General features: G+C 41.7%; 1 protein-coding gene across 8 annotated transcripts in view; it reads right to left on the bottom strand.

Annotated features, from left to right (window-relative positions):
- Positions 1-26,256, bottom strand: part of DACH2 (dachshund family transcription factor 2) — a 305,580-nt gene that overhangs the window by 68,156 nt on the left and 211,168 nt on the right. For 6 of the 8 annotated variants that reach the window (XM_053374932.1, XM_053374933.1, XM_053374934.1 and 3 more), the window contains 2 exons: positions 6,963-7,118; positions 2,148-2,320 (listed from right to left, as the gene is read on the bottom strand). In XM_053374932.1, coding sequence (XP_053230907.1) covers positions 2,148-2,320; positions 6,963-7,118 — 329 coding nt within the window. The remainder of the gene's footprint in view (positions 1-2,147; positions 2,321-6,962; positions 7,119-26,256) is intronic. The other 2 variants (XM_053374935.1, XM_053374937.1) reach the window with 1 other exon arrangement.

Genomic DNA, 26,256 nt, shown 5'->3' with positions numbered 1-26,256 from the left:
CATCATTAATGAAAATGAATTCAGACCAATGACAATGGAGTCCTTAGATCTAGGCATCAATGACAATGGAGTCACTGGATAAGCCATGCGTGGCAATGGATTCAGACCTATGACAATGGTATTACTTCACCCTAGACTTCACACCCTAGACAGTGGTATTACTTCACCCAGAGGGCTCCACACCAGTTACCTAAATTTCTGGCTGGCTCATTCCATCCGGAGTCATAAGGAAAATGAAAAAGGTGAGCCAGGAGCTTCAGGGCCATCTGTGAAGTGCCCAGGTAGCTTCATGCAAGGCTACTTAGCAGCAGAGATAACTACATATACAGTGGTACCTCGGGTTACATATGCTTCAGGTGGCAGACTCCGCTAACCCAGAAATAGTACCTCGGGTTAAGAACTTTGCTTCAGGATGAGAATGGCGGTGCAGCAGCAGCAGGAGGCCCCATTAGCTAAAGTGGTGCTTCAGGTTAAGAACAGTTTCAGGTTAAGAACGGACCTCCGGAATGAATTAAGTACGTAACCAGAGGTACCACTGTATGCACCTTTATGGATCAGGTTCTGGTTGAGAGTTAGGAAGGGGGTGGAGTCTCTGGCTCCTATGTAACAGCTCCAGTCATAACAACACATTACATTTAAAACACTATTATACCACCTTTAGCAGTCATGGTTTCCCTCAAAGAATCCTAGGAGCAGTGAGGGTACTGAGGGTTGTAAGGCGACCCCATTCCCCACACAGAGTTCCCTGGATAGAGGCATTGATTAAACCACAATGGGAAATGTATGGTGTAGAAGATGAAGCCTCCATTAGAGCTTCAAGCATCCATGCAAAGCCTTCCTGAACTGGGGAAATGAGAAATCTTCCCATTCCTAGTCCTACGATCAACAACCAGCTTACACTCAATTCAGTTCATTCTGCGCTTTTTAAAGACATGCCCTGTAGAACAGAGAGTGCTAACATTTTGTTTAAAATTCTGATCCCATGGATGACTTACGGCAAGCCAAGATTCAAAGAGAGGAAGTTTCCTCAGCGGGACTGTAAAGACAGGGATTTACAGTAGAGTTTTTGACAAAGAGTCTTTACTACAGAAGTGCTAGTAGGACCTGCTAATCACATTAGGCTAGATTAAAGATGGCAAGGAAGGCTTTCTAAATGGGCCTACTGTAGCTCTTCCTAATGTATAGTGTTCTTGTCAAGATGAAATCAAATTTCATAGTTATGACATTTCTTTCCAGAGTACTAAATGTTAACTTTGCTGAGCAGGCACATTTTGCAGCAGGGTGGTGGTGAAGGCAGGGAGAGGCAGCTTTGTTTTAGATAAATTAAGGCAAGGAGGGAGACACACATGATAACCTCATTCAAAGATGTCCATGAAGCAGACTCTTCTGACGCTACAGAGAAGCAACTAACTTATACAACAGCTTGCAATAGGGTTTGCACAATTCAATCTATTGATTGCATTAATCCCATTTAAACATTATAATTGAAGTGACATATGGACTGATATTGGTGAGCATCAGCAAGGCCCACACTGATGCAGGCTCTGGGCTGTCGTTTAACAACAACACTCTTGATTCTGGAGTCTGCCATTTTTGTTTTCAACAATGCCATGGATGATGACTCTATTCCAGGCATTCTAGGGGGCGGGAGAGAGGAGAAGGCTGCTCTCAGGTACTGTTGGCTCCACCATAATTAGCGCGCACGCACACACACACACAAACCCATGAAGGCTGAAGGAAGGAAGGTCTCAGTAATCACCACTGTGCTCTAAGTACTTGAGATGACTCCATTCATTGTTTCTATCATTTTCCAATTGCTCCAATTTTTGCTGTTTGGGGTTCATATATGTGTAATAACTCTTAGGACCTTGGAACTTCACTTCCTACTTCTCTGAGCTGTATGATTTGCAGAGCACATTACCTATGCATGACAAGTCACTCCCCTAAACCTTGCTGACCTGAGAGACATTCCCCTTGAACTAGAAACAGATCATCTCAGGAGAAAACCCAGTTTTTCTGTATTTATTTTCTCTGTGTGGAAAAGAGCTTGTAAATATGAGGTCCTCCTTTCTTGCTGCCAGGGTATATTCCAACAAGAGCTGCAGCATGTGATTATGTTGATCGTGTAACTAAGCTTGGAACTTTACCTTTATAACTGAAGCTCCTGCTCTTGAAAGAGGACTGTGCATCTGAGCTGCAGCTGCCATGTTAGCTATGGTGTTGAGATGGTTCATCTGATTCATAGCCATTGCCACCGAAGCAGGAGGTAGGCCAACTGGGAGAAGTGGGTGAGGCATCATCATAAAAGGCAGATCTATTCCTGTAGGGGGAAAACAGGCTGTGGATCAGTTAAATATTGTTATTTTTTTCATTCCTTAATAATCCGACATTTTACTCAAGACTGCAATTGTTCCATGGAATTAATAATCTATCAGTTCTTTTCCCCAGCAAACTGCAGGTGGGGTGATAAGAAAATCTGTGGTATCTGTGGATGTTACAAGAAAACAGATGGTGATGGGAAGCTACATAAGAGCCACAGGGCACTTTTAAAATGTTGGAAGTTTTTTCTGTCTGCACTGGAGGAGATGGAAGAAGAGGATGTAGAGGAGGAGAAGAAAGTGAGGGGACACAGAGAGACCAGAAAGATATATAGAGTTCTGTGGCTTTTTCTTTGAGGTGCTGAAAAGGAGGTATGGAATGATGCCCATTCTTTTTCCATCTGTTAATCATATAGACGTTGGTCCATTTGGACTGCCCTTGACAAGCCCTCATCTGCCTGCCTTCTTACTTGCAACCAGTTAGGGGATGGCTCTCTGTCATCTCTGGCCCCACCAACTGTTGACCCCCCTGCTTATCACTGCACTAGTCCCAATGGACATTAGCCACCACTTGACACATATCATTAATAAAATATTGTGTTTTTAAAAAATGATTTAAGATAACCTAAAATGATTAAGACCAATCATTACTTCCCATCCAGGTCAAAAGTGTGTAACATCTTGACCTGGAGTCCAAAACCAGATAGAGAGGGAGCCAAACAGACACTCTGAAACACAGAGCTCCATCCAAGACCATAACCTCCAAATAGCTTCCGGAAAAACTGTATTTTCTTGTTTCAGTTGTCATGCAATGGCCAGGACTGAACAGCTATAGGATATCTTGAATTTCATTACGGTGTGTTATCTTGGTTTATTTTTTAAGTATTGCTACTTTCCTCAAGCCCTTGGGGAAAGGTGAGGAATAGACGTTGAAATAAACAAATCCACACTGCAAACAGATGGCATTTTCAAGGGGCAAAGCTTTCTTAACAAAGATGGAGATAATATTTTAAGCAGAGTGAACCTGGGCATAAAACACTGACATAAATGGTAATTACAAAAGCCCAGAAACACAGACAACTCAGGTGTATAACCCAGGTTAAAAATATGCAGCTGCAAGAACATGTCAGTGGAAAAAATTCTTCAGTCAAAAAGATTCATTGTATAACTGACCAGCAAAGCATTGGTTGCTCTTCCTGTTAAGTTTTACTGATGGGATGGCTTGTTTTCAAATTTATAATTATTATGAACTTATTATGAACTTTTAAAGTGTTTTTGTGGCTGAGGGCATTTTTAGCTACCTTTATGGTCCTACACAGATGGAAAACAGGGCAAACACATTTTAATAACTATTAAGGGAAGGGGTGATCTCCAGGCTCATTCACATTAATCCAAATCAGCTTTCACCAACCTGGTGCCCTCCAGATGTTTAGGGGCACAACTCCCTTCAGCCCCAGACTTCTTGATGAAGGCGACACAAAATCATTATTCAGGTATCAACTGAAATTAATCTTGAGATCATCCCCCCTGCCTCCTACGCTTTGGGCTTCAACACACGCATACCCTTTTCATGCGATACAAGGGGAAAGGAAATGTGCATTTTAACCTTAGAATATCTAGGACATCATACTGCAGTTTGATCTGGGTTTCTGTTAGTTAACTGCGGTTGGACTGGCAGCTTACTTTTAAGGCTTAGCTTTTTCCTCTCCTCCTCTCATGTGTGAAAAAGAAATATGTGTGGGGAATCTGACAGCCTGAGGCTTATTTATAATTAATCATACTAATAATTTTATTATTTGTACCCCACCCACCTGGCTGGGTTGGCCCAGCCACTCTGGGCGGCTTCCAACAAATACAACATTAAACATTTAAAATTTCCCAATACAGGGCTGCCTTCAGATGTCTTCCATAAGTTGTATAATTATTTATCTCCTTGACATCTGATGGGAGGGTATTTTCAGGGTGGGTGCCACTACAGAGAAGGCTCTTTGCTTAAACCAGCGATAAGGAACCTGTGGCCTTCCAGATATTGCTGGACTACAAGTCACATCATCCTATGTTGGTTGCCCCTGACAGGAACTGGAATCCAACAACAACTGGAGGGCAGAACGTTCTCAATTCCTGTTGTATATACAGGATGGGGAACCTGCACCCCTCCCAATGTTGTTGGACTCCACCAGCCCTATCCAAAATAATTAGTGGTGAGGGATGATGGAAGTTGTCATCCAGCAACATCTGGAGGGCCAGAGGTTCCCCATCCCTAGTATACACTGTGCTTGTCATATGGACTCAATGCATTAAAGGGTTGAGTAAAGCAAAACCAGAAGGTGTAATTGTACTTGGAAGACAAAAGGAAGCCACTGTAGATGTTGGAGCACTAGCCCTCTCACCACCACTTCCAAGCACAGAAGTGAAATAATTTCCACTGTCCCTCACAGGAGTAGCAGTTATGCAAGACCTTTTAAAAAAAAAAAATCCTGAGAAGAAATTTTGCGCTAGAGATGGACAGGGATGTATTACACATCCATCTTTAGCCCCAACCCGACCATTTTTATATTTATTTTTTCAGCACGTTAATCTGTTTAAATGTTATGTGCACCACAATCTTTGAAGATAGGATCTGAATTTAAACACAAATTAATCTGATTCAGTGTTGGTCATTTGCTCTGCATTTTATGATTTTATAATTTTTCTGCTGTTTCGTTGATTTTATTGTACACTGCTGAGAGGTTGCCTGTTTAGAAATTTTAACAGAAAATGCTAAATAAATAAATAAATTTAATTGGTCACTTAGATGGGCTGTGGAACAGTGTGTGTGACATCTCTTTTCTTTAAGCAGTTCTACAACCTCACCCAACCCTCCAAGCTCATACAAACGTAAGTCTTTGTTTCCTCATTGATGCCCCCCACAGCAGTCTGGTAATCTTTCCTCATACTCCATGGAGTTTTCAACCCTCCCAGACACCATCTGTCCGCACTGAGTTGCGTGCCTACTTAGAGTCCAATTGACATGCAAACTAAATGCAAACTACAAACGGAATTTAACAGCACATTGCCAGTTTTAAGGGACAATACATCAAGTGCTTTCAAAAGGGGGTGTGAAGGAAATGCATCTCATGTCCACAAATCAGACATAATGCCCGATATTCAATAAACCCTTGAATTGTCTTGCGGAAGACTGCTGAGTGATCAGCAAGACAACAGGGTGATCAACAATAATAATAAAAATAGTGAAATAATCTGAAAGGAAGGAAATAAATTTCATTTGCAGACCTTGAAAAGATACTAGATACAACAAATGTGTTGAACTCAGTACAGAAAATGAAATTTAGCAGTATATAGAAGTTAGATACTGTCATTCAGTGCGACACAAGAAGTCTAGGGTCTATCTTTTAGCCAAATAGGGGACCAGAGAATGCGTTATTATAAGAACCAGTGCAAACTGCTCAGTGGGAAGTGATAATCAAGATACTTTGTATGTATGCATCACATATCCACAAAGATATGTATCCTAAGTAAATTGCATAAACCTACCTTTAAAATTTCGGAACACAAATTAAAACATTACAATGCAGATCTTATTTCTGCCTCATTCATTTGCTGTCACCCTTTCACAACTCTTTTCCTCCTTGTCGATCTGGTATGCAACTTATCTACATTCTTTTCCTTCTCCTGCCTGGACAAAATATTCTTTTGTGCACCAGCAAAGAAAGAAGGCTGTATTTTCCAATGATTTCAAACCACTAAGTTTGGCAGAATTACCAAAGAAACTTGTATAACAAGGAATCATTCTTTCCGGCTTTATTTCAAAAACCAAATGTCGCAATAAAATGTTGTTGTTGTTTGTTGTCCACTTCCCATTTGTTTGCACACACAAAAAAGTAAACAAACCCAAGCAAAAGTGCTTAGATTTCAGTGTAACTCATGAAAGATCTAGGACTACAAGTTATAGCTCTGGTCCTAAGTATTAGGCCTAAGTTTGAGGGGGCTAATAACACCCCCAAAGATTGGATTAATGGGGTGGGTGAATTCTAACATTTTGTTAATTGTAGTCTCACCTTTAAATAAGGGACAGTCAAAGTTCTTTCCTTTCCTTTACCAAAATGATAAAGACAGATGATTTCCAAGGACAGTGGTGGCTGGTACACATTGCAACTGGTAGGGCAGAAAGAATGGAGCTCAACAGTAGGTGGAGCCAGAGCCAAAGGCAGGTTGAGCCAACACATTCTACCTTCACCTCATCCTCCTACCCCCTGGATTTGTTGTAAGCAGGAGGTAGACAGGTGGGTTAGAAAGAATCAAGACTGAGATTGGTTCGGCCATTTGCCCCAAAGAACCAGCCTCCACAGCCCAGGGAAATTATGTTCCTTGAATGTTGACTGGGCTGTTGAGAGCAGCCACGTTGGTCGCCTGAAGCAGTATTAAGGTTTTCCTGATGATGTAAATACCTTGTATTTAAGAACACCATCCTGACAATTCTTAGAATCCACTTGGCCCTCAAAAAGTTTCTAAGTATCTCCACACACTTTTGCAGGGGGTGAAAGTGTGGTAGGATTTTCAGCCCAGCTTTTTAATGTTTTCAGCTTTCTTCCCACACTTCTCATGGCCATGTGGAGAATGAAAAGGGGATACCATCATACATACTGTTTGTGAGCAGATGGTTTTGCTGCAGAGGGCTGAGAGGATGAGCACTTCCCAAACTTGGTTGCCCTGCCAGAGTCGCATGGCTGACCCCGTGATGAGATCCCGGTGGGATGGGTGACTGAAGTTTCTCTTTATCCCATGAAGATTCACTTCCACCTGGAAAAGAGTGTGCAAAGATTGGGTTTTGAGCAATTATTTTTCATCGCTGGCAAAGGGTCATGAAAAGATTTCTTCCCTACCCTGACAGGAAGATTTAAAAAAATAATAATAATAGTTAATTAGATGAAATGTTCAATTATGCATTAAGGTGGGAGAAAAACAAAAATACATACAACAAACAAAAGAAAGGACACAAATATAAGCCCAACACAGGACGTCTGTGAGGTTAAGAGTTTACTCAGATACAATCAGGCAGAAGAAAAAAGAAAGCCCATCTGTAAGGAGAAGAAATATCTAGCAATTTCCATATATTCTTGGCTGCTGCTGATATATAGAACTGAACATCCAACATGTTGGATTACAAAATAAAGTTCCATCAAACAGCACTGAAAGGTTTGTAATAGGTATAAGTTATGGGTTTGTTTTGTTTTGGTTTTTTACAGTATAGAAATAGACCCCACAGGAATAAGATGTTCAGGGACAATGGCTAAATGAAGTTCCTACATAATGGATTCTAGACTTGTGCATGTGACATACCCATGGAAATGGGGGGGGAAATAATGATGGAGAAGACTGACTGCACCCTCTGTCCATGAGCCTGATTTCCACAAATATGACCAAAGGACTAATTAAAGACTACATACATACAGAATATATGAGCTCTGACCAGGAAATCCACCATCCAGAATTCCCAATTATGTGGAAAGAGCCTATGCTGTATAACAGGAAATGGGGAACCAGTGACTCTCCACAGGGGTGCAAACTTTGGCCTCAGATTATGGGTGCCCAATGGCACCCGTGACATAATGTGATATCATGGCGTTGTGATGTCATGTTACATTGGCACTTCACAGCGGAACTTCTGAGGCCCTGAAGACCTCTGATGTGACTTCTGGTTTCTACCAAAAGTTGCATCAGAGGTTTCGCAGGACCTTGGACATCGCCTCAGAAGTCTGGAAGTCATGTCATAGCCCTGTGGTGTGGGCCCCCTATAGTTGGTGCCAGTGTCTCCAGATGTTGTTGAACCACAGTTTCCATCATCTCTGACCATTGTATTGGCTAGTTGTGACTGATTAGAGTCGGAGTCCAACATCATATGGAGAATCATAGGCTCCCCATCTCTGGTATATAACGCACAGAGCACGGAATCTTTTCAGCTCTTCAAGTAAACAAGCACATCTCAGAGTGGGCAGCTGAAGAGAATTTGCCTGGAAGTCAGGGCCAAGCTGTCCCTTGAAACACCATTAATAGTTGATGGCCCTTCTGCACAACTAGAAGAAGAAACAATAAAACTAAAGACAACACAAATGTGTACCCATTGGCTGGATGTTGTATAGGTCAGAGAATTCTGTTTTTGTTGGAATTATTTCCAATTCACCTCTCTATTACAGTCACAGACCAGTATAAGGAATTATTTCAGATAACCCTGGTGCAGAATGTTGTGTGTGTCAAGTGGATTGCCCTGTTCTACGTGGCACATCTTGTTCCATGTACCAGGTCATGTGCATTTCCCGTTACAAGGCAAAGACACTCAAACTGGTCCCTCCCCCTGACTACTCAACCATTTTCTGCCAGCCCAAACCTCCCCAATTTTCTAATCTGGGCTCCCCCCTAAAAAAGGATATAAAAACCTGAAATTCTAATTAAGGAATGCATTATTAATTTTGCCCATGCACTCGGTCCTGTGCCAATGTGCCACAATAATTTTCTACAGAGCAAAGTATTATGTTAATGTTAATCAAGGTATTTTCTGTTATTTTCCCTTTTCAATGAAAGCATTCGATTAGATTTTGTATTGGTCGAAGGAGGTGGGGGTGGGGGGTGCGCCTGTCTGGGTTATTGACACTGCCAGGAATTCATTAACTTGATTTCCAATTAGAATCGGTAATACTTTGTTGGTGCGTAAGGGACAGTGGCAGGAGGAAAAATGTATCTTAATTGAAGATGAAAGTAACAGCATAGAAACACTCAACATTCTTTATGATAAGCACTTGGCTAATAAATGTGATTAATGCTATCAAACAGAACAAAAAAATTGAAAGATCAATGATTGAGCAAAAAGGGAAACACTCCATCATTTTAATACCACAGCTAAGCTATGAATTACCTTTACTATTACAGATTTGTAATTTTCAAAAATGATGAGCAATGCAGTGACAAAGAAAGATACATTTATGCCAAGCTAAATTATACCATATGTTTTAATATAATGTGGCATAATTACAGCGGTGTTCAACAGCGCTGCTATATTTGCGTTAGTTGTGTCAGCACTTCCATCGTAAATTTAACACACTGTGCACTGACTGTCCCAAATTCACATTGACTGAAATAGGGTGCATTTCAAAGCATGGTCGTATTTGCATCTTCTGAAAGGCCAGTGTTCCAGAGATTAAACACAGTTGAACTAATGAGCACAAAGCTAACCATATGCATTTTGCATTCTAGAATTAAAAAGTTCCTTTTCCTTGGAAGTTGAGTTCTTGTAGGTCAGCTTGCACCCACCTGGCACTCTCCACATGCTTTAGATTACAACTCCAATCAGCTCCAGAGTGGTCAGTTATCAGTAATGATGGAAGCTGTAGTCTAAAACGTCTGGTAGGAACCAGGTTGTGGACATTTTTTGACATTATTTTGTGGGGTTACCTCTTCCCCCCATCACCCATGAGATTATCCTCAGGAATGATAGAATAGGTAAGTAGCTTCATCAACTGCAGTTTTTAGATTTACACCCCACATTTAAAAGGGTACACCTAACAATAAAAGTAAAATATGGTCTCATCCTTCTTCTTCTTTAAACTATTACATGGCAAAGTCAGGGGTTGTTTTACAATGTGTGTGAGAGGGGAAGGATTCAGTCCCTATAAAAGAGCTGTCTTGTTGAACCAAATCCTTTCCTTTAATCACCAGTTTTGTACTCCCTTCTCAACATCCGTTAATGTCAACAGGTCTACTCTGAGTAGGAGAAGGTTAATTGCCACCCTAAGCTTTCCCCCAAATAATATTGGGAACTGTTAATTTATAAAGTGAGCTGAGAGTTTTTGGGAGACTGTTGTCCATTCTCCCCACAGAGCTGCAATTGCTATAGTTCTCTCTGGGAATTGTTAACTCTGTGGTAGGAATATGGGTCTCCTGTTCAAGTGATATAAGAGCCCACTAATTCTAGTTTCTAAAAGGGTCGATCTTTTTCTTTTATTCAGAATGAATATGTGAATTGCATGTACCATTATGTAATTATACTGTGTCTACAAAAGCTAGCTAGATAAAACGCTCACAAACAACACTCAATATGGTGTCTGCATAAATTAATATATCCATTTCCTTAAAAAAAATCAAAAATCAAAATGTGTTCTGGATTGTGGCCAAAGTTTTCTAACTTTTTAAATAATGTTGGCAGAACCAAATTAAAGTTTTAAGGGCTTGAGAATTTGATCTCCATCACATATTGCTAAGCACATTTTGTGTCACAGTAACTTAAAAAAAAGAGAGAGAGGCATAAACCACCCTTCCTCCAACAATGCAGAGTAAAAACCTTACTTGCTTTGGCTCAGGAAACCATAAATGCTTTTCCCCTCACAACAACCCTTTGATGTAGGCTAGGCTGAGAGATGGCGACTGGCTCTAGGTCACCCAGTAAATTTTCATGGTGCTTTGAATCTTAGTCTCCCAGGTCCTAGTCCAACACTGTAATCACTCCCCCACACTTGATTCTTTATACAGTGGTACCTCTGGTTAAGTACTTAATTTGTTCCAGAGGTCCGTTCTTAACCTGAAACTGTTCTTAACTGAAGCACCACTTTAGCCAATGGGGCCTCCTGCTGCTGCTGCGCCACCACTGCACGATTTTTGTTCTCATCCTGAAGCAAAGTTCTTAACCTGAGGTAATATTTCTGGGTTAGCGGAGTCTGTAACCTATGTAACCTGAAGCGTATGTAACCCAAGGTACCACTGTAGTGATAAACCAAGAGAGAGAAATACACAAACAATCTGTAGTTAATGCTAAAGGCAACTCTGACTTCATATTTTTTCTGACCAAAGGTGGCTAAACAAGAGGAAGAACTTTCTGACAATAAGAGCTGTTTGGCAGTGGAATGGACTCCCTCAGAAGGTGGTGGACTCTCCTTCATTGAGGGTTTTTTAGCAGAGGCTGGATGGCCATCTGCCATGGATGCTTTAGTTGAGATTCTTGCATTGCAGGGGGTTGGACTAGATGACCCTCAGGGTCCCTTCCAACTCTACAGTTCTATGATTCCATGTTGCCTTTGAAAAAGAACAACACATTTTCTATCATAATTAAGTCTGTCGAGGTCCACATCATTTACTAAACAGTGGATGCAGTGTGTAAATTAAGAAGATGATCTGTGCCTGGGCACGTTCCAGATGTCTGAATGATAGATGCTAACCAAGAGGAAAAGGAACTGAAACGCAGGCCAACAGGGACACTACATATAAAATTTCAGTCAGAAACAGAAGCCTTCTGTGATAAACAAGTTCAGCTGAGCTGGTTTCAGAAATTGTATGGAAAGAAACAATACATATTACAGAGATGCCATCCATTCAAAGAAGGTGAAGATGACCTCTTAAGAGTACTGTTTTATAAGCTGACTACAAATGTTGTTTTCAGATGTTTTCAGATCTCCCCTTCCACATGTAGAACAAATGTCTGTAGGGGAGATGAGGATTATGGGACCAGCCCTATTCCTGACATCCCCGTGCACCACTGGCCCCACTTCTGAAAAGAGGCCTTTTAATGTAGCTAGGCACCCCTTTTCTATCCTTTGGCTCTCCATACAGAGTTGGGGTGTGGCAGTATGGCCAGCACTGGAGTCCCCAGTGTGGTGCTCGTGGGCGCTATAGCACCATCAGACATCCCCTTGTTGCCAGCTTAAGGTCCACCGTCCCTCCCATTTAAAAAAAAATCAGTGGCTTTGGGGGAATGCAGGCAGTTGCCTTTATTGTATTCTTTTGGCCAAGACACTTCGCTAGGATTTTTTAAAGAGGGTTTTATTTTTAGTTTTTTCTTTTGTGAAATGGGGTCCCATGGCAGTTTCCAAAGGTGCCATCAAAATGTTGAGGACCCCTGGGCTTTTTATTTCCTTTATATCCCACCTTTCCTCCTAGGATAGGAGCTCAAGCACATGGCCTTTCATCCTCACAACAACTGTGTGACTTTCCCTGTGTAGGAGAATAGCCGCCTCACACCGGCAGCATTTCCACCATAAAAATCTGTTGGGACAAATTCCTCAATTGCTTTTCGAAGCCAGGTTTTCTGGGGCAGGGAAGGTTCTGAAAAGGAACTCAAGGCATAAAATCAGGTGCCCACACTCCAGGTATCGATCACTGGTTCTTCAAACTCGCATCTTTCAGGGGAAGGCAACTTTGTAAAATGCAAATTTGTTTCAAAGTTTTAGATGGACAGGAGGGAAATAAAAGTTTTCAAAAAACCAATCTAAAGTTCAATCGGCTGACAGCACTTTCTCCTTTGGTTTCAGATTCCTTCTATCTATTTTTAAAATTGTGTGGTCTGTCTAAATGAAATTCACACTGTCCACTACATCTATCTGCGTTTGACATTTGATTTGTTGCTATACAATTCAGGGAGGGGGAGGGGGAAATTGAATCCCCTAGTTGAAAGCAATAATGTCTTCAGTGTCCATGCCTGGTGAATTCTCAGAAGGACAACACGCACATGAGCATGCTAACAGCCAAAGGGTGGTAAGTTCTGAAAACCTTTTTTTTTTTGTTTCCCGTGACAAAATGAAACAACAACAAATACCAGCTTGCAAAAATAAAGCAAATATTTACACTTTGTTTGCACTCTGAATCCATTCAAAACTGAGCCCAGGCAATTGTGCCTTGCCCCAGAGGACACCAGCGGGAGCTGCCGCTTGGCAACTACCAGCAACGGCTGGCTTGGCTCCATCATGGGCTGAGAGAATTTCAGCTGCTCAGCACCACTGTCTTGCCTCGGAAGAGCCCTCCAGCAGGCTCCACTCCTTAGGAGGCTCAGGTCAGAGGGGAAATGCCACCTGCACAATCCTGGCACAACAGGCACAACATACTCTTTATGTCATGGATACCAAACTTGAATGTGATTTTATTGTGATAATATTTTGTAGGTTTCTCTGAGAGCCTCATGGAGAAGTAAAGTGGAATATAAGTGTTCTAAATAAATAAATAACCAACAGCAGAGGCTTGTCGTGGCCTTTTCTTAAAACAGCCTTCTTCTGCCAGGTGGCTACAACTTTCATGTTTAGAAAGGTCTTGGGGCTATAAATGGTGATCTTTTCTTTAGCTGAATAGTTGAGTTGTTTTTTAACTTCAGGAAAACAACCAGCCTACTTTGGATTTTTATCTATTCATTTATTCCACAACATTTACAGACTGCCTGGTTTTAATAAAACCTCAAAAATTGATAACTTGACATTATTTTTACATCTGAAATTGTTCTACAATTTTTTAAAAAACAGTTGTAACTGGGTTGTGTGTAACTCCAACATCCTATTCTGAGTAGACTCATTGAAATTAATGGGAACTAATCAATTATGTCCTTTCATTTCAGTGGGTCTACTCTTAGTAGGATTAACATTGAATGCAGTCCATTGTTTGTATACATGAAATTGTGTAATTCTTTTTTTATTATTATTGCTGATGTAGTTATTGTGAAATCCATTTAAGGTATTTCATAGGAAGCAAAGCATAAATGGAATTAATTAAAGAATTAAATAATAGCAGCTTTGTCATTTTTGTGGAGGGAAAAATAGATTCATCAGTTTTGGTCAACTCAAATTTCTCATTTTTCCAATCTTAAATTCAGTTCTCCACATTTCTGCAGTAATTTGTGATATTCTCTATAAGCCCTCATGAATATTCTTCAGCATTTTTGTGAAGATTTCTCCTCATAAACATATTTTTGTCTGCAGTTTCACTAATGTATGCATTTTTGCAAGCAATTTATCCTAATATAATGTGTTTTTGTATGTTATTTTCACTAATATTCACCTTTATGCACATTTCCCCCCTAATATGCCCAATATTTCAATTCTGTGCTTTTAGCTGTTTCATGTGCACTTTGAAAATTAATGTTATCATTTGTAATTGCTAACTGTCAACTGTCACAAAAATGTTTTAATGGTCTGTTGACTGCAAATAAAGAAAGAAAAAGAGTAATATATGCATTTTTGTAAAGACCGGTTGGAGAGCTGCACCACAAAATTCAGGTAAGTGCTTTAAATGCAAACAGAATCAAATTCTCCCACCCCACCGCTGGTCAGGTTTATGAGGCCCTAGAGAAGAGATGGGAAACCTGTGGCCCTTCAGATGTTGCTAAACTGCAATTCCTGTCAGTCCCAGTTGGAATGGCCAATGGCCAGGGATGATGGGAGTTGTATGTCAACAATATATGGAGGGTGAAAGCTTTCCTACTCCAAGCATACATGTTAGGAACTTTAGGAGCCATGAGAATTCCATCTTCCCATGGACCCCTAGCAGCTGTGGACACTCCCTGCAACATCTAGATCTTAATGGAGATGGCTGTTGTGAGCCCTCCTTACTAACATGTCCATTAAGTTTGGGGAAAGGGATAAAGGTCTTCAAGGGCCACACACACATTGAGATAATTTGGTGCCTGGAAGCTGCTTCTCTCTTATAATTATATTTGGTACAGTATGTGTGTGTGCCAACATATCATTTACGCATTCATTTAAATTTATATACCTCTTGATTGTAAAAACAAAATACCTCAAAGCGGTTTACAAAAAGATAAATGCAGAACGGGCATTATATTATACTGCACCTGCAGTAGTGCCAATTCTGCCAATTGAAGCAGTCAAGTGGGCATCTGTTAGTCAGTTTTTACTCCATTTAGGACTGAGTACACTCCCCCCCCATAAACTCCAATCAACACCATATAAAATTTCTAAACTGAATTTTCTTTCAGGTGTGTTTGAAAAGAGAGTAAAAGGGAAAGACCGACTTACAGCACAGTCCTAATATGTTTACTCAAAGGCAAGCCCCACTGAATTCAACAGTGCTTACCATGAAGAACAGGGTGATATAATTCTAAATTGACAGGCCAACAATTTCGGTGCAAAAGAAGAATTGACATCCTTCCCCCACCATGAAAAAGGCACCAGACATTTTGAGGTGATGGAGAAAGGATTGAGTTTCTAAAGGTGGAGAAGGGAAAAAGAGAGACTGGAAATTCTTTGGACAAAACAATTCCCCAAAGAACTAGCCTAGTAATAATCTGAAATGATAAATGAATGACTTACAAAAGGCATTTCGACATTTCATGCACCGGTTTGTACAGCTGCGTTTAGGGTGTTCTGTACTGTGCACTCGAAGTAAGCTATAAAACCGGTTAAGTTAAAATATTAAAAATTGAGAACTCTAGCGATGGCTTTACTGGTCTACTTCCAAAAAGTTATCAAGTGGTTCAGCAGATGTAATTACTGCTCAGTCCTGCCAAGGCTTTGAAATGTGCCCATTAATTCAGCAATTCCCAGTCTGTCCATCAGTCAGTCATACTTAAAAAATATGTCTGTCACAACTTAGGTGTGGTAATCTATTGATAATTATATAATAAAAAGTCACTGGGGAGGAAGGAGGGGAAAGGCACCCAGAATATCATTTTTTCTCCCCAAACTTTTTGAAAACTCTTTCTGACTTTAAAAAGTCTTTCTGATTTTAGAAACTCAAACTGGGGGTAGGTGGAAGAAATTGCATGTCTATCAGGGTATTTTCTTGCTTGTCATTAAGTTTCTAGACCATGAGCCACAATACTACTGAGTTGCACTGGAACACAGGTTGCCGTGTGCCATCTGACCATTGACCCATCTAAATCTACCACACACCACACCAGTAGCCAACCTGGTGCTCTTTAGACGTTTTGGATTACATAGACAGGCCAAGTTCAGATGATCACCTATGCCAGGCATGGGGAACACACACACACACACACACACACACACACACACACACACACACACACTTTTTATAACAAAACATCACATAAAAAAGAAAAACCATACATCAAAACCTTAAAAAAACTATACGTATACACAATCCATATTGAATCCAAAACATGGGACTACTAGAATTTCCTGACTTCCCCCCGCCCCCGGTTCCCTTGTACTATGTTGTTCATGCATGTCCATAAATTCTTTACCTCATTTTACTTTCCAATTGTATACCTTATGTATAATATTATAAGCATTTTTTTAAAATCCTGCTAATGTGTTAGCTTGTATACATTGCTTTTGTATATCTGCAATAAGTCAGGCATGGGGAACTTTTAACCCACCTGATGCTGCTGAACCTACAACCTCCATCAGCCCTAGCAAGCATGGCCAACGGCCAGGGATCTTGTGGAGGACCAAAGCTTCCCTGCACCTGACCTAGATTAGGTTTAGAACAGGGATGGGGAACCTATCCAGATGTTGAGTTCCAAGTCCCATCAACCATGGTCAGCATGGCCAAGGGTCAGGGATAATGGGATTTGTAGCCCATAACATATGGAGGGCATGATGTTGGCTATTTCTGATCTACACTGACTAGCAGTAATCAATTGAGGTTTCAGATGGAGGTTTTCGTAGCCATACATGAAGATGCCAGAGATTGAACCTGATTGAACCCAGGACCTTCTGCATTCAAAGCATGAGATCTGCAACTGAGCTGCTAACTTTTACATTTTGGCCCTGGAGAACAAATTTCAAAGCTAGGATGGGGTGGAGGACAAAACATATTGTTGTTCCCCACAACTCCTTGTTGCTCCTGGCTTTCATTTTGGAAGAGAAGGGGCACATCTACCAGAGGCACTGGAAACTCCAACTGCCTTTAAAAAGGAGGACAGCCTGGTAAGGGGGGGCAGTGAAAAGTGTTATGGTGGGGATTGACCTGCACAGAGAAGGTAAGAGAAGAAGAAGAGTTTGGATTTGATATCCCGCCTTTCACTTCCCTTCAGGAGTCTCAAAGCGGCTAACAATCTCCTTTCCCTTCCTCCCCCCACAACAAACACTCTGTGAGGTGAGTGGGGCTGAGAGACTTCAAAGAAGTGTGACTGGCCCAAGGTCACCCAGCAGCTGCATGTGGAGGAGCAGGGAAGCGAACCCGGTTCACCAGATTACGAGTCCACCACTCTTAACCACGAGGGAGTGACAGGAACTGGAAAGTCCCTCCCTGCATATTGCCAGGTTGGGGGATGTGAATCTAGAGCAGCGCCCTAGTGTTGGGTGCTTTCATGCTTTGCTTCCCACTGTAGTCACAATTTTGGTTGGTCCAATCTTGGTCCAACCTTGCAGTCAAGTAGCACTAAGTTGAATTTGGGCTTCCCGTAAGCATCAGTTCGGTCAGCCTGAGAACATTGACCTCATCTAGCAGAGCTCTTCTTATGTTCTCAGTGAAGTCTTTTTTGAAAAGGAATTTACAGGTGTGGGGCTTCAGAACCAGAAGCACAGAAAGGGGACACAAAGAGTTAAAGCTACATTTCTCACTGTGGTCCTGATTGTGCTCTGTAGGACAGTATGAACAGCCCCAGCTTTCCTGATGTGGGCTGAGACAGGGCAGCATTGAGCAATGGGTTGTTTTGTCTTGTGTGTGGTTGTTATGTGGGGTGGCTTGTTTGTGTGGCTGCTGCAGTGGGGGTGGGGGGTGATCAGTGGAAGTTGGTTATTTCATTATGTGTTTTAAGGAGCAAATAATAGTTTGGTCTTCAGGGCACAGGTAAAACCTCTGACGGGCTCAGTTCCTTCTTGAGACTCCTAGTGACTTGTCCTTTGTTATAGGGCAGGCCCTCATAGCAGCCATTTTGTGACTTGCAAGGCTCTCACAGACAGCATTTTGCTGCCATGCGCATTACAATTTCGCCTATTTCCAAATGTGCCCATAGTCTACCCGCTCCCATATATGTTGGCAACCTCTGTGTAGCTATGGATTTCCTGCATCAGCAGGGGTCAGAATAAATGACCCTTGAAGTTCCCTTCTATAATAGTTCAAGGCCAATACCCCTTCTAAAGGGACTCTCTGGAATATATCTGAAATCTACATCGGAACAGTTTCCAAACTTTACTAACCATCTTGGCTGGGTTACATTCTGGTGCTAAGCAAGCAGCACCTTGATGATCATTTATAAAAATATTGACAGCTTGCGTTCTCATACCAGTGCCCAGCAACACATTTCCAAATGTTTTGTCCCATTTCTTGCAAAGCAACGCCATCTGCCAGAGGTGGCATTTCATAGCTATTTACTCCAACTACCTCCAAGAAGTCATCTGCCACTATCTAATGCTGCCTGAATAAAGGGGATTAAGACTCTGATGCAACAGAGACTATTGATAATGTGGTATAATTGGGAAGAAATGAAGATAAATGAGGTTGAGGATGGAGAGGCAATTAGTTGAGGCGCCCGTACAGCTGTGCTCTCGGCCTAACTCCCATGGCCTTTTCTTTGGTGAGGTATGTGCAAATTAAACATAATGACAAATGCTCACTTCACCCAAGCTCTTCATTTTGGGAAGAAAGTTGATGTTCATTCTTGACATCCCATGCAATAAAATTTATACTTTCTTAAAAAGCTATGTATCACAATGCCTTTTGTGGAGAGTGCATTATTTTGTTGACTTTTTCCTCTCTACTTATTATCACAGTCAAGCTGTGATCTTTCTGGTGAGCTTTCAAAGCACAGTTTGTAATATTGTGAGTAAACCTCAGCTTTATGCTTACCCCCCCCCCAAATCATGGTATCTGAATTCTTGTCCGACTCCCTTCTCTGGTTCAGCAAACCATCATATGCCTGCGGTTTACAAGGACCACAGGTTGCCTCCATACCAGAACTGGAAAAGATAGTTTGAACCAGAGCTGAGCAGAAATTTCTCAGAAGTTGATTTTCGGAAAAGGTTTCTGAAATTTTTCTTTTTCTCACTAACCCACCAACTTAGAAAAAGAATGTCAATTCACAAAATTCCTCCCCCTCACCACTGAATACTGAAAAAGGGTGCTGGGTCTCATGCACTGGAGGCGATATTGAAATATGGCCACACTGCAAAGACAGTGATTTATGCTGCCACTTGCAATGGCAGCACAAAACAAAGCCAACAAACAAACAAACAAACATCTGAAAGGAAAAATATAAAGATGCCACGCTCCTGCCGCTACTCATGATGAGCCTCACCCAAAGAAGCCATTGGGGAATATCTCTTTCTCGCGTAGACATTTGTCAGTTTCTCTGCCCACAAACAAGTTGGAGAAAATCAACAAGTCATTTTGTATACTGCTTTTATTTGGACTTGTCTGGAGGCAAACCTTGGCTGGTTTTAACCAGGAAAGGAAAGAGGAGAGAGTGTGTGGGAAACTCTACCATTCCTCTCTGATCTTTACAATCACGGTTTGCAGGATCATCTGAATCAACTCTGTGTACATGACAAGCATGTTTCCCTGTACATTCCTCCACTGGAGTACCAGTTGCTAATATTCACAGGAAGGAAGACTGTTCTCACGTCCCATTGGCATCTAGTTGACTTCTGTGAGAACAGGATGCTGGACCAGATGAGTCCACTGGCCTGATCCAGCAGAGCTCTTCTTATGTGGCAAAAGGCATTTCTCTTTTTAAACAATGATGGGAATGAGAAAGTCCTTCCCCAGCAGTTTTGACTCCTACATTTTACCCTGTATGAAGCATGCAGATGTTATAACATTGTGTGCAGCAGGGGCTGCAAGAAGACATCCAGGGAAGCCTGTACATATCTTCCTAATGACACTGGGATCTGCACTTCAAAAATATTACGTAATACAGTCATTCCTAGACTATACCACTTCATCCTGCAAGTGCAGGACTTAGTATCTGAATGTACTCCTCATGTCAAAAACTTATTACACCAAGGAAGCCAGGTGATCTAGGAGAACTAATCTAGTCTCTCTTTTCCAGTGCTACTTTTCCAGTGTGGCTAAGGCGGGGGGGGGGGGTAATGTCAGAGAAAGAAAGAAAGAGAGAGCATTCAAGCACGTGGTCCGCTACCTCAATACCATATTATTTCTGCCTGCATAGGTCAGCTCTTTCTATATAAAACCTTGCACCTGGTCAGTTGTGCTACTGAGCTCATGCTGTGCTTGTAGGTCCCAAAGGCATCTGTTTGGCCACCACAAGACTAGAATGCTGGATTAGGCAGGCTTCTGCTCTGATCTGGCATGGCTCTTTTAATGTTCTTAGGGTGGTTTATTCATATCAACTACAAGTTTTATATAGATTGTGTTCGTTCACTGCACAGGCATTTTCCAGGGCATTTCCCAAATAGTGGGCAAGCTGAGACATTCATAACTTCAGATGTGCAGCAGGATCACATGTTCCTGATATCTGCAGAACTTCTTCCTGGGTCAGGCCTGCTGATCCTACATTGCCAACCAAATGCAGAAGTGAGAACATAGTTAAGCGTACATTGCACAAGAATGTTGCACGCAAACCTGCACTGAATTAATGGGTGCACCTTCTGTTTGGCACCCAGTGCCAGCAGCTGTCCATTGGGACTGGTGGGGTGAAAAGCAAGGAAGCCAACAGCAGGTGGAGCCAGAGCTAATGACAGATAGAGCCAAAGGCAATTCTGAGACTCAGGAGGAGGAAGGTGACATACCGGCTGTGCGTGCATGTGCGCGCACACACATACATGGGGGGGGGGATAAACGAGAAGATAGGCTGGTGAGGGCTGCTAAAGGCAGACTGAGGTTGGTGTGGACCACCTCCTTTTTCCAAAAAGAAATAACTAGATCTCCATCCCACAAAGCATTTTATTTCCTTATTCTTTTTTAAAAAATTGCTTCACACTGAACCGTTTTATTTTCTCTCTCACAAAGTTACATTACCATAATATCAGATTTTATCAATCCATTGCATTGTCAGATATGTGTCTGGGTCAATCCCTGACCAGCAGACTGCCTACTTACTCCTGTACATTTCCCCCTATCATCACATTTCAAAACGTCTAGCTGTGTGTGTAATTATACTAATGAGCGTTGCAAGGGTAAATGTGACCTTTACTTCGTTTCCTCTTAGCAGTGTTTCTACTGCGCCATCCAAATTGCGCCCCCTCCCCCAAATATGTTACATGTAAACTGAACAAGATAAATGTTTATTATGGAAAGCTTTGATTTAGATCTTGTTTATGCTGTTTTAACGCTAGTGTTTTGCCAAATGCACAGGATCCCAGTCTGATTCTGGGACCAATTCAAAGGGTACCTGAGAGGTAGCCTGTCTCCATTTCTGCCTTTCTGTACTTTGAGAACCTCAGCAGAGACTCTTCACAGGATCCCCACAAACAAGATGCACTGGGGAAAGGACCTTTTCAGTGGTGATGACCTGGCTTTGGAATGCTTTCCTTCTCTTATGCTACCCTGAAGAATATTCAGATGAAGAGTAAAGATAGGCTGCCCTAATTGTGGTGGCATCCACACGAGAGTTCTCAAGAAACTCAAATGTGAAACGGCTCACCTTCTAACAAAAATATGTAACCTGTCCCTTGATTCAGCCTCCATACATGAGGACTGGAAAGCAGCCAATGTAATGACATTTTTTACAAAGGGATCCAGGGAGGATCGTGGAAATCACAGGCCAGTTAGCTTAACATCTGTCCCTGGAAAACTGGTAGAAATTATTGTTATAGATACAATAAAACTGAGCACATAGAAGAACAAGGGGAAATCTTGCCTCACACACCTAACGTAATTCTTTGAGAGTGTACTTGAACTTTCAAAATACCTTTTGACGAAGTACCTCCCTGAAGACTGAGTAAGCTTAGCAGTCAAGGAATAAGAGGGGAGGTCCTCTTGTAGATCAGGAATTGGTTCAATTGCAGAAAGCCAAGTGTAAAAATAAATGAACAGTTCTCCAAATGGAGAGAAGCAGACAGGTGGGTCCCCTGAGGATCGGTATTGGGGCCTGTGTGATTTAACTTGTTCATAAATTGTTTAGTGTTAGGAGTGTACAGTGAGGTTGCCAGCTGAAGACACTAAATTGTTCATGGTTATTAAAACAAAAGGGGATTGCAAAAAGCTCCAAAACGATCTCTCCAAACTGAGTGAATGGCCTGATCTAGTAAGCCATTCTTACATTCTTATGTCATGGGGAGGTCCTCAGCAACTCCCCTGGGTTCTCCTGTCTGAGGACATAGCTCTCACAGTTTCCTCAGTCCTGAAGGACGAGTCCTCAATAATAATAATAAAAACCCATCTCCTCCACAGCATATAAGTCAACACCTTCAGAACTGGATAAGGGACCTTTAAGTCAACACAGCCAGCTCCATAAGATCATGGGTCAGCAAACTTTTTCAGCAGGGGGCTGGTCCACTGTCCCTCAGATCTTGTGGGGGGCCAGATTATATTTTTTGGGGAGGGGAATGAATGAATTCCTATAACCCAGGGATGCATTTTAAATAAAAGCGCACATACTACTCATGTAAAAACACGCTGATTCCCGGACTGTCCGTGGGCTGGATTTAGAAGGCGATTGGGCCGTATCCAGCCCCCGGGCCTTAGTTTGCCTACCCGTGCCTAAGATGGTGGGGCCAACTGCAGTATGGGCCAGTCTTCCCCCACCTGGTACCCTCCAAATGTTGGATTCAAACTCTCACCAGCTTAGCCAATGGTCAGGGATGAGGGGAACTGCACTCCAGCAACATCTGGAGGATATCATGTCTGGGAAGGCTGGAGCAGATCTCAGCTACCTATGAAAGGCCTCAGATCTTTGCTGAGACAACATCCTACAGAGCTCAGCCAGGACAATCCACTGGCAGCTGCTCAGGGTCCACAGCTACTTGGAAGAGTTTATTGATAGTTTCTATTGCCTCTGACCAAACTGCGGGAGGCAGTGGAAGACAGAAGTGCCTGGCGTGCTCTGGTCCATGGGGTCACAAAGAGTCGGACACGACTAAACAACAACACTGCCTCTGCGAGACCCAAGTTGTAACCGAAGAAAATACTCACTGGAGAGACTCATTAGGGCCCCACTCTGGTGTCTTTCTGGCACCAAGCAAAGCCTTTTAGTTTTTCCCCCTCCGTGTTTTAAAAACTTTGGCTGATCTGTTTTATTTGGACGATCTATTTATAGAGTGGATGGTTTTAGCTTATTTTAAAGTACTGGTTATATTACAGTATTTATGATATTTTTAGTAAGCTGTCCTGATCGTGCATTTAAAATGTGAAGTATACATTTTTTCAAAAAAAGCCAAGAAGTTGAGGCTATAATTGATAACCACGTGTTATCTGCTCCAAGTTTTTAAAAGGAAGAGTAGACAATATCTATCTATCATCTATCTATCATCTATCCATCTATCTATCTATCTATCTATCTATCTATCTATCTATCATCTATCTATCATCTACCTAATATAAATAAAATGTATGCCTGCAGCTGTCTTAGGGACCAAAAGATACACAAAAAATAATTTCATGGAAAACAAGTTGCTGAAACAGTATACACCCTTGAAGGTGACTTGAAAATAAGTACCCTCCTATTTATAATTCCAAAGCACAGACAGATTTGTGTAACTGATGGCCCAAGGTAATGGACGTGGACTTTCAAGTGGTCTTTAGAGCGCCTTGGTATTGTGCTGAGAACAAAAATGATCTAAAAAGGTTCTTCTCTCTTGCACCGACAGTGTCAAGGTTAATGAGCTAAAACTAGTTAAATTGATATTACCAAATTAATGACTTTTTTATAGTACACTGCATGGATTTTAGCAGAAAGCTTAATGTGGAATAGTTAGTCTTAATTGAATTAGAAGGTATCACACGCATACAATTAAGCTCACTGTAGACTATGGTATTTTAAGGTAATTGCATCCAATTCTAGAGCTATCTGGGCTATCCATTTGCACAATGGATGCTCTATAACTGCCACACAGTTGGCACAATCTTTTCTGAATGCAAGAGGCCCAACAGGTATACAACCAGCAAATGCCTTAACCATTGATTTCAACAAAGTGACATGATCCTGCCTCACATTCCTCTGAGCATCAGATTCATGTGCATGTCTGAATCCATACAGATCTCCCAATTGTCTGTAGCAACTCTCTGCTTTGGGCACAATAAATAAATAAATGAAAGCATTCTAATTTAGTTGAGATGCAACATGAAGTCATGACTTAGCACACACTCTCCTCTAGCCATTTTTTTCAGAAATCCGACAGAATCAAACAGTGGCTTAAACAAACCAGAGTTCAAACTACCCAGAGTTCCCCAAGTTCTGATGCAATGAATAACTCTGGTTGGTTTTGTTTTACAGTTATAATAATTACTAACATTTATTACTCACTTTTTTGCCATGGCAAGTCAAAGTGGCTTACAATATTTTAAACATAAAACAAACATAAACATACATTAAAACCAGTGTTTAAAATAATAATCTGAAAGACCATTCTGTCTTTTAAAAACTAGATTAAAACATCCTACCCATGCAAAAGGGCCACAGATACCGTACTTTTCCATCTATAAGATGCCCCCATGTATAAGACTCCCCCCCCTATTTTGGGGGACTTAAATTTAAGAAAATGGGGCAGGGGGGAGATGGCTGAGTTGTTGAGCTTTTTTTGGGGGGGGTGTCACAGAGTTGTACAGCGTTTCTGCAACCCGCATATATTAAACCAAGTAAGCAAATTGCATGTGGTGCGTCTCATGTCAAAAACGTAAAATGTGTATGTTTTCAATTAGAAAAATCCATTCAAATGAAAAGTGTCATAAAATTAGAAGGGGAAATATGTTAGGCCTGACACTTCTGTTCTTGAGACACATTTGTGTTTCCTGGAAGCAACATGGCAGCACAACTGCAATGTTAATTAATGCTGATTTGGCAAATTGCTATGGTGTAGATTGGGCCAGGTTTTTAATAGTGCCAGATTAATGGGACTCACACCAGCAACCATCACTACCTGGTATGAAAACTACGTGCCAAAATGCAGCTGGCCAGCTATTATCTTGCCTTCTCAATGCATATCATAAAATGGTGACACAGATGTATACACACAGGATGTCTTCTTTCTATTTATTCATTCATTCATTCATTCATTCATTCATGTATTTAACTGGTGCATCTTTTGTTTTACCAAGTTTGTTCAGCTATTACACAGAAGTATTGGAGAATAGCATCAAGCAGAGCTAGTCAGTGTGGTGTCCTGAAAATGCTGCTGGACTTCAGCACCCAACACCCAGACCTTTGGGCATGCTGGCTAGGGTTGATGACAGTGCATTGTGTTAACAACCCTTGGTGCATGCTGTTGTTGTTCAGTTAAGGGTGGGGAAACTTTTTAGCTCCATGTGGTTGGGGGGGGGGAAATCACCCACCTGCCATTTGTGTCATACGTTCAACAGGTGGGCTGTCCTGCCAACTTGTCGAAATCTCTTAAGCAATGTTCCCAAGCATCTAATAGTAAGCTGGTGCTTGGGAACTGAAGCAGAAGGCCCATTGCTAGCCCTATGCTCAGCACATTGACAAGTGCCAATCACTTTATCACTCCTCCTGATAGAGGGAGGGAGATGGCTTTCTCTGGCTACATGTGGCTATTCCCTACTGGGAACAAGTTTGTGCAGGCAAGAATTTAATCCCTTTCCATCAGTTGTCGAGAGGGGGTGAAGGCCCTGCTAAAATGAAGGGTGGGGGGCTTTCCTGTTCTCAGGGGTTCGCATGCAAACTTCTTCTGAATCAAGAAAGGGGGTTGCATGGAATTCTACAGAACTGAGCAAGATTTAATTCCCAGCCAACGAGTAGCAGTCAAATCCTGCTGCCTTGGCTGCTCACACTGGTTCTATGCTGGGAAGAGACATGCACAGCCAATGTAGGGTTTAACCCCATCCTTTCACACATCAGCAGGCATGGACCAAACATGTCACCTGGTAGGTGATAGGATGGGGTGACTTCTTCAGCTTTCCTCTGAAGTGCAGCGATAGCAATAGTCATCTGCCTTAGAAGTTTGTTGTTAATGACTGTCATTCTGAAAAAGTAGTACAAATGAGCCAAATTCCCGTGCAAAGTAAAAAAAAATGTGCTGCAGATGACTAGGGATAGTTAGTGGGGGTGTCTTTTTTCAGTTTGCAGGCCCTAGATCCCCTCCACACCTAGCTCGTTATTTGTCAAGGTCCTTTAATGGTCTCTTGCCCAGGG

The sequence above is a fragment of the Podarcis raffonei genome, chromosome Z (assembly GCF_027172205.1).
Source record: "Podarcis raffonei isolate rPodRaf1 chromosome Z, rPodRaf1.pri, whole genome shotgun sequence".
Classification (NCBI taxonomy): Eukaryota; Metazoa; Chordata; class Lepidosauria; order Squamata; family Lacertidae; genus Podarcis; species Podarcis raffonei.
The sequence above is the reverse complement of the archived record's forward strand: the minus strand, read 5'-3'. Positions and strand labels throughout refer to the sequence as shown.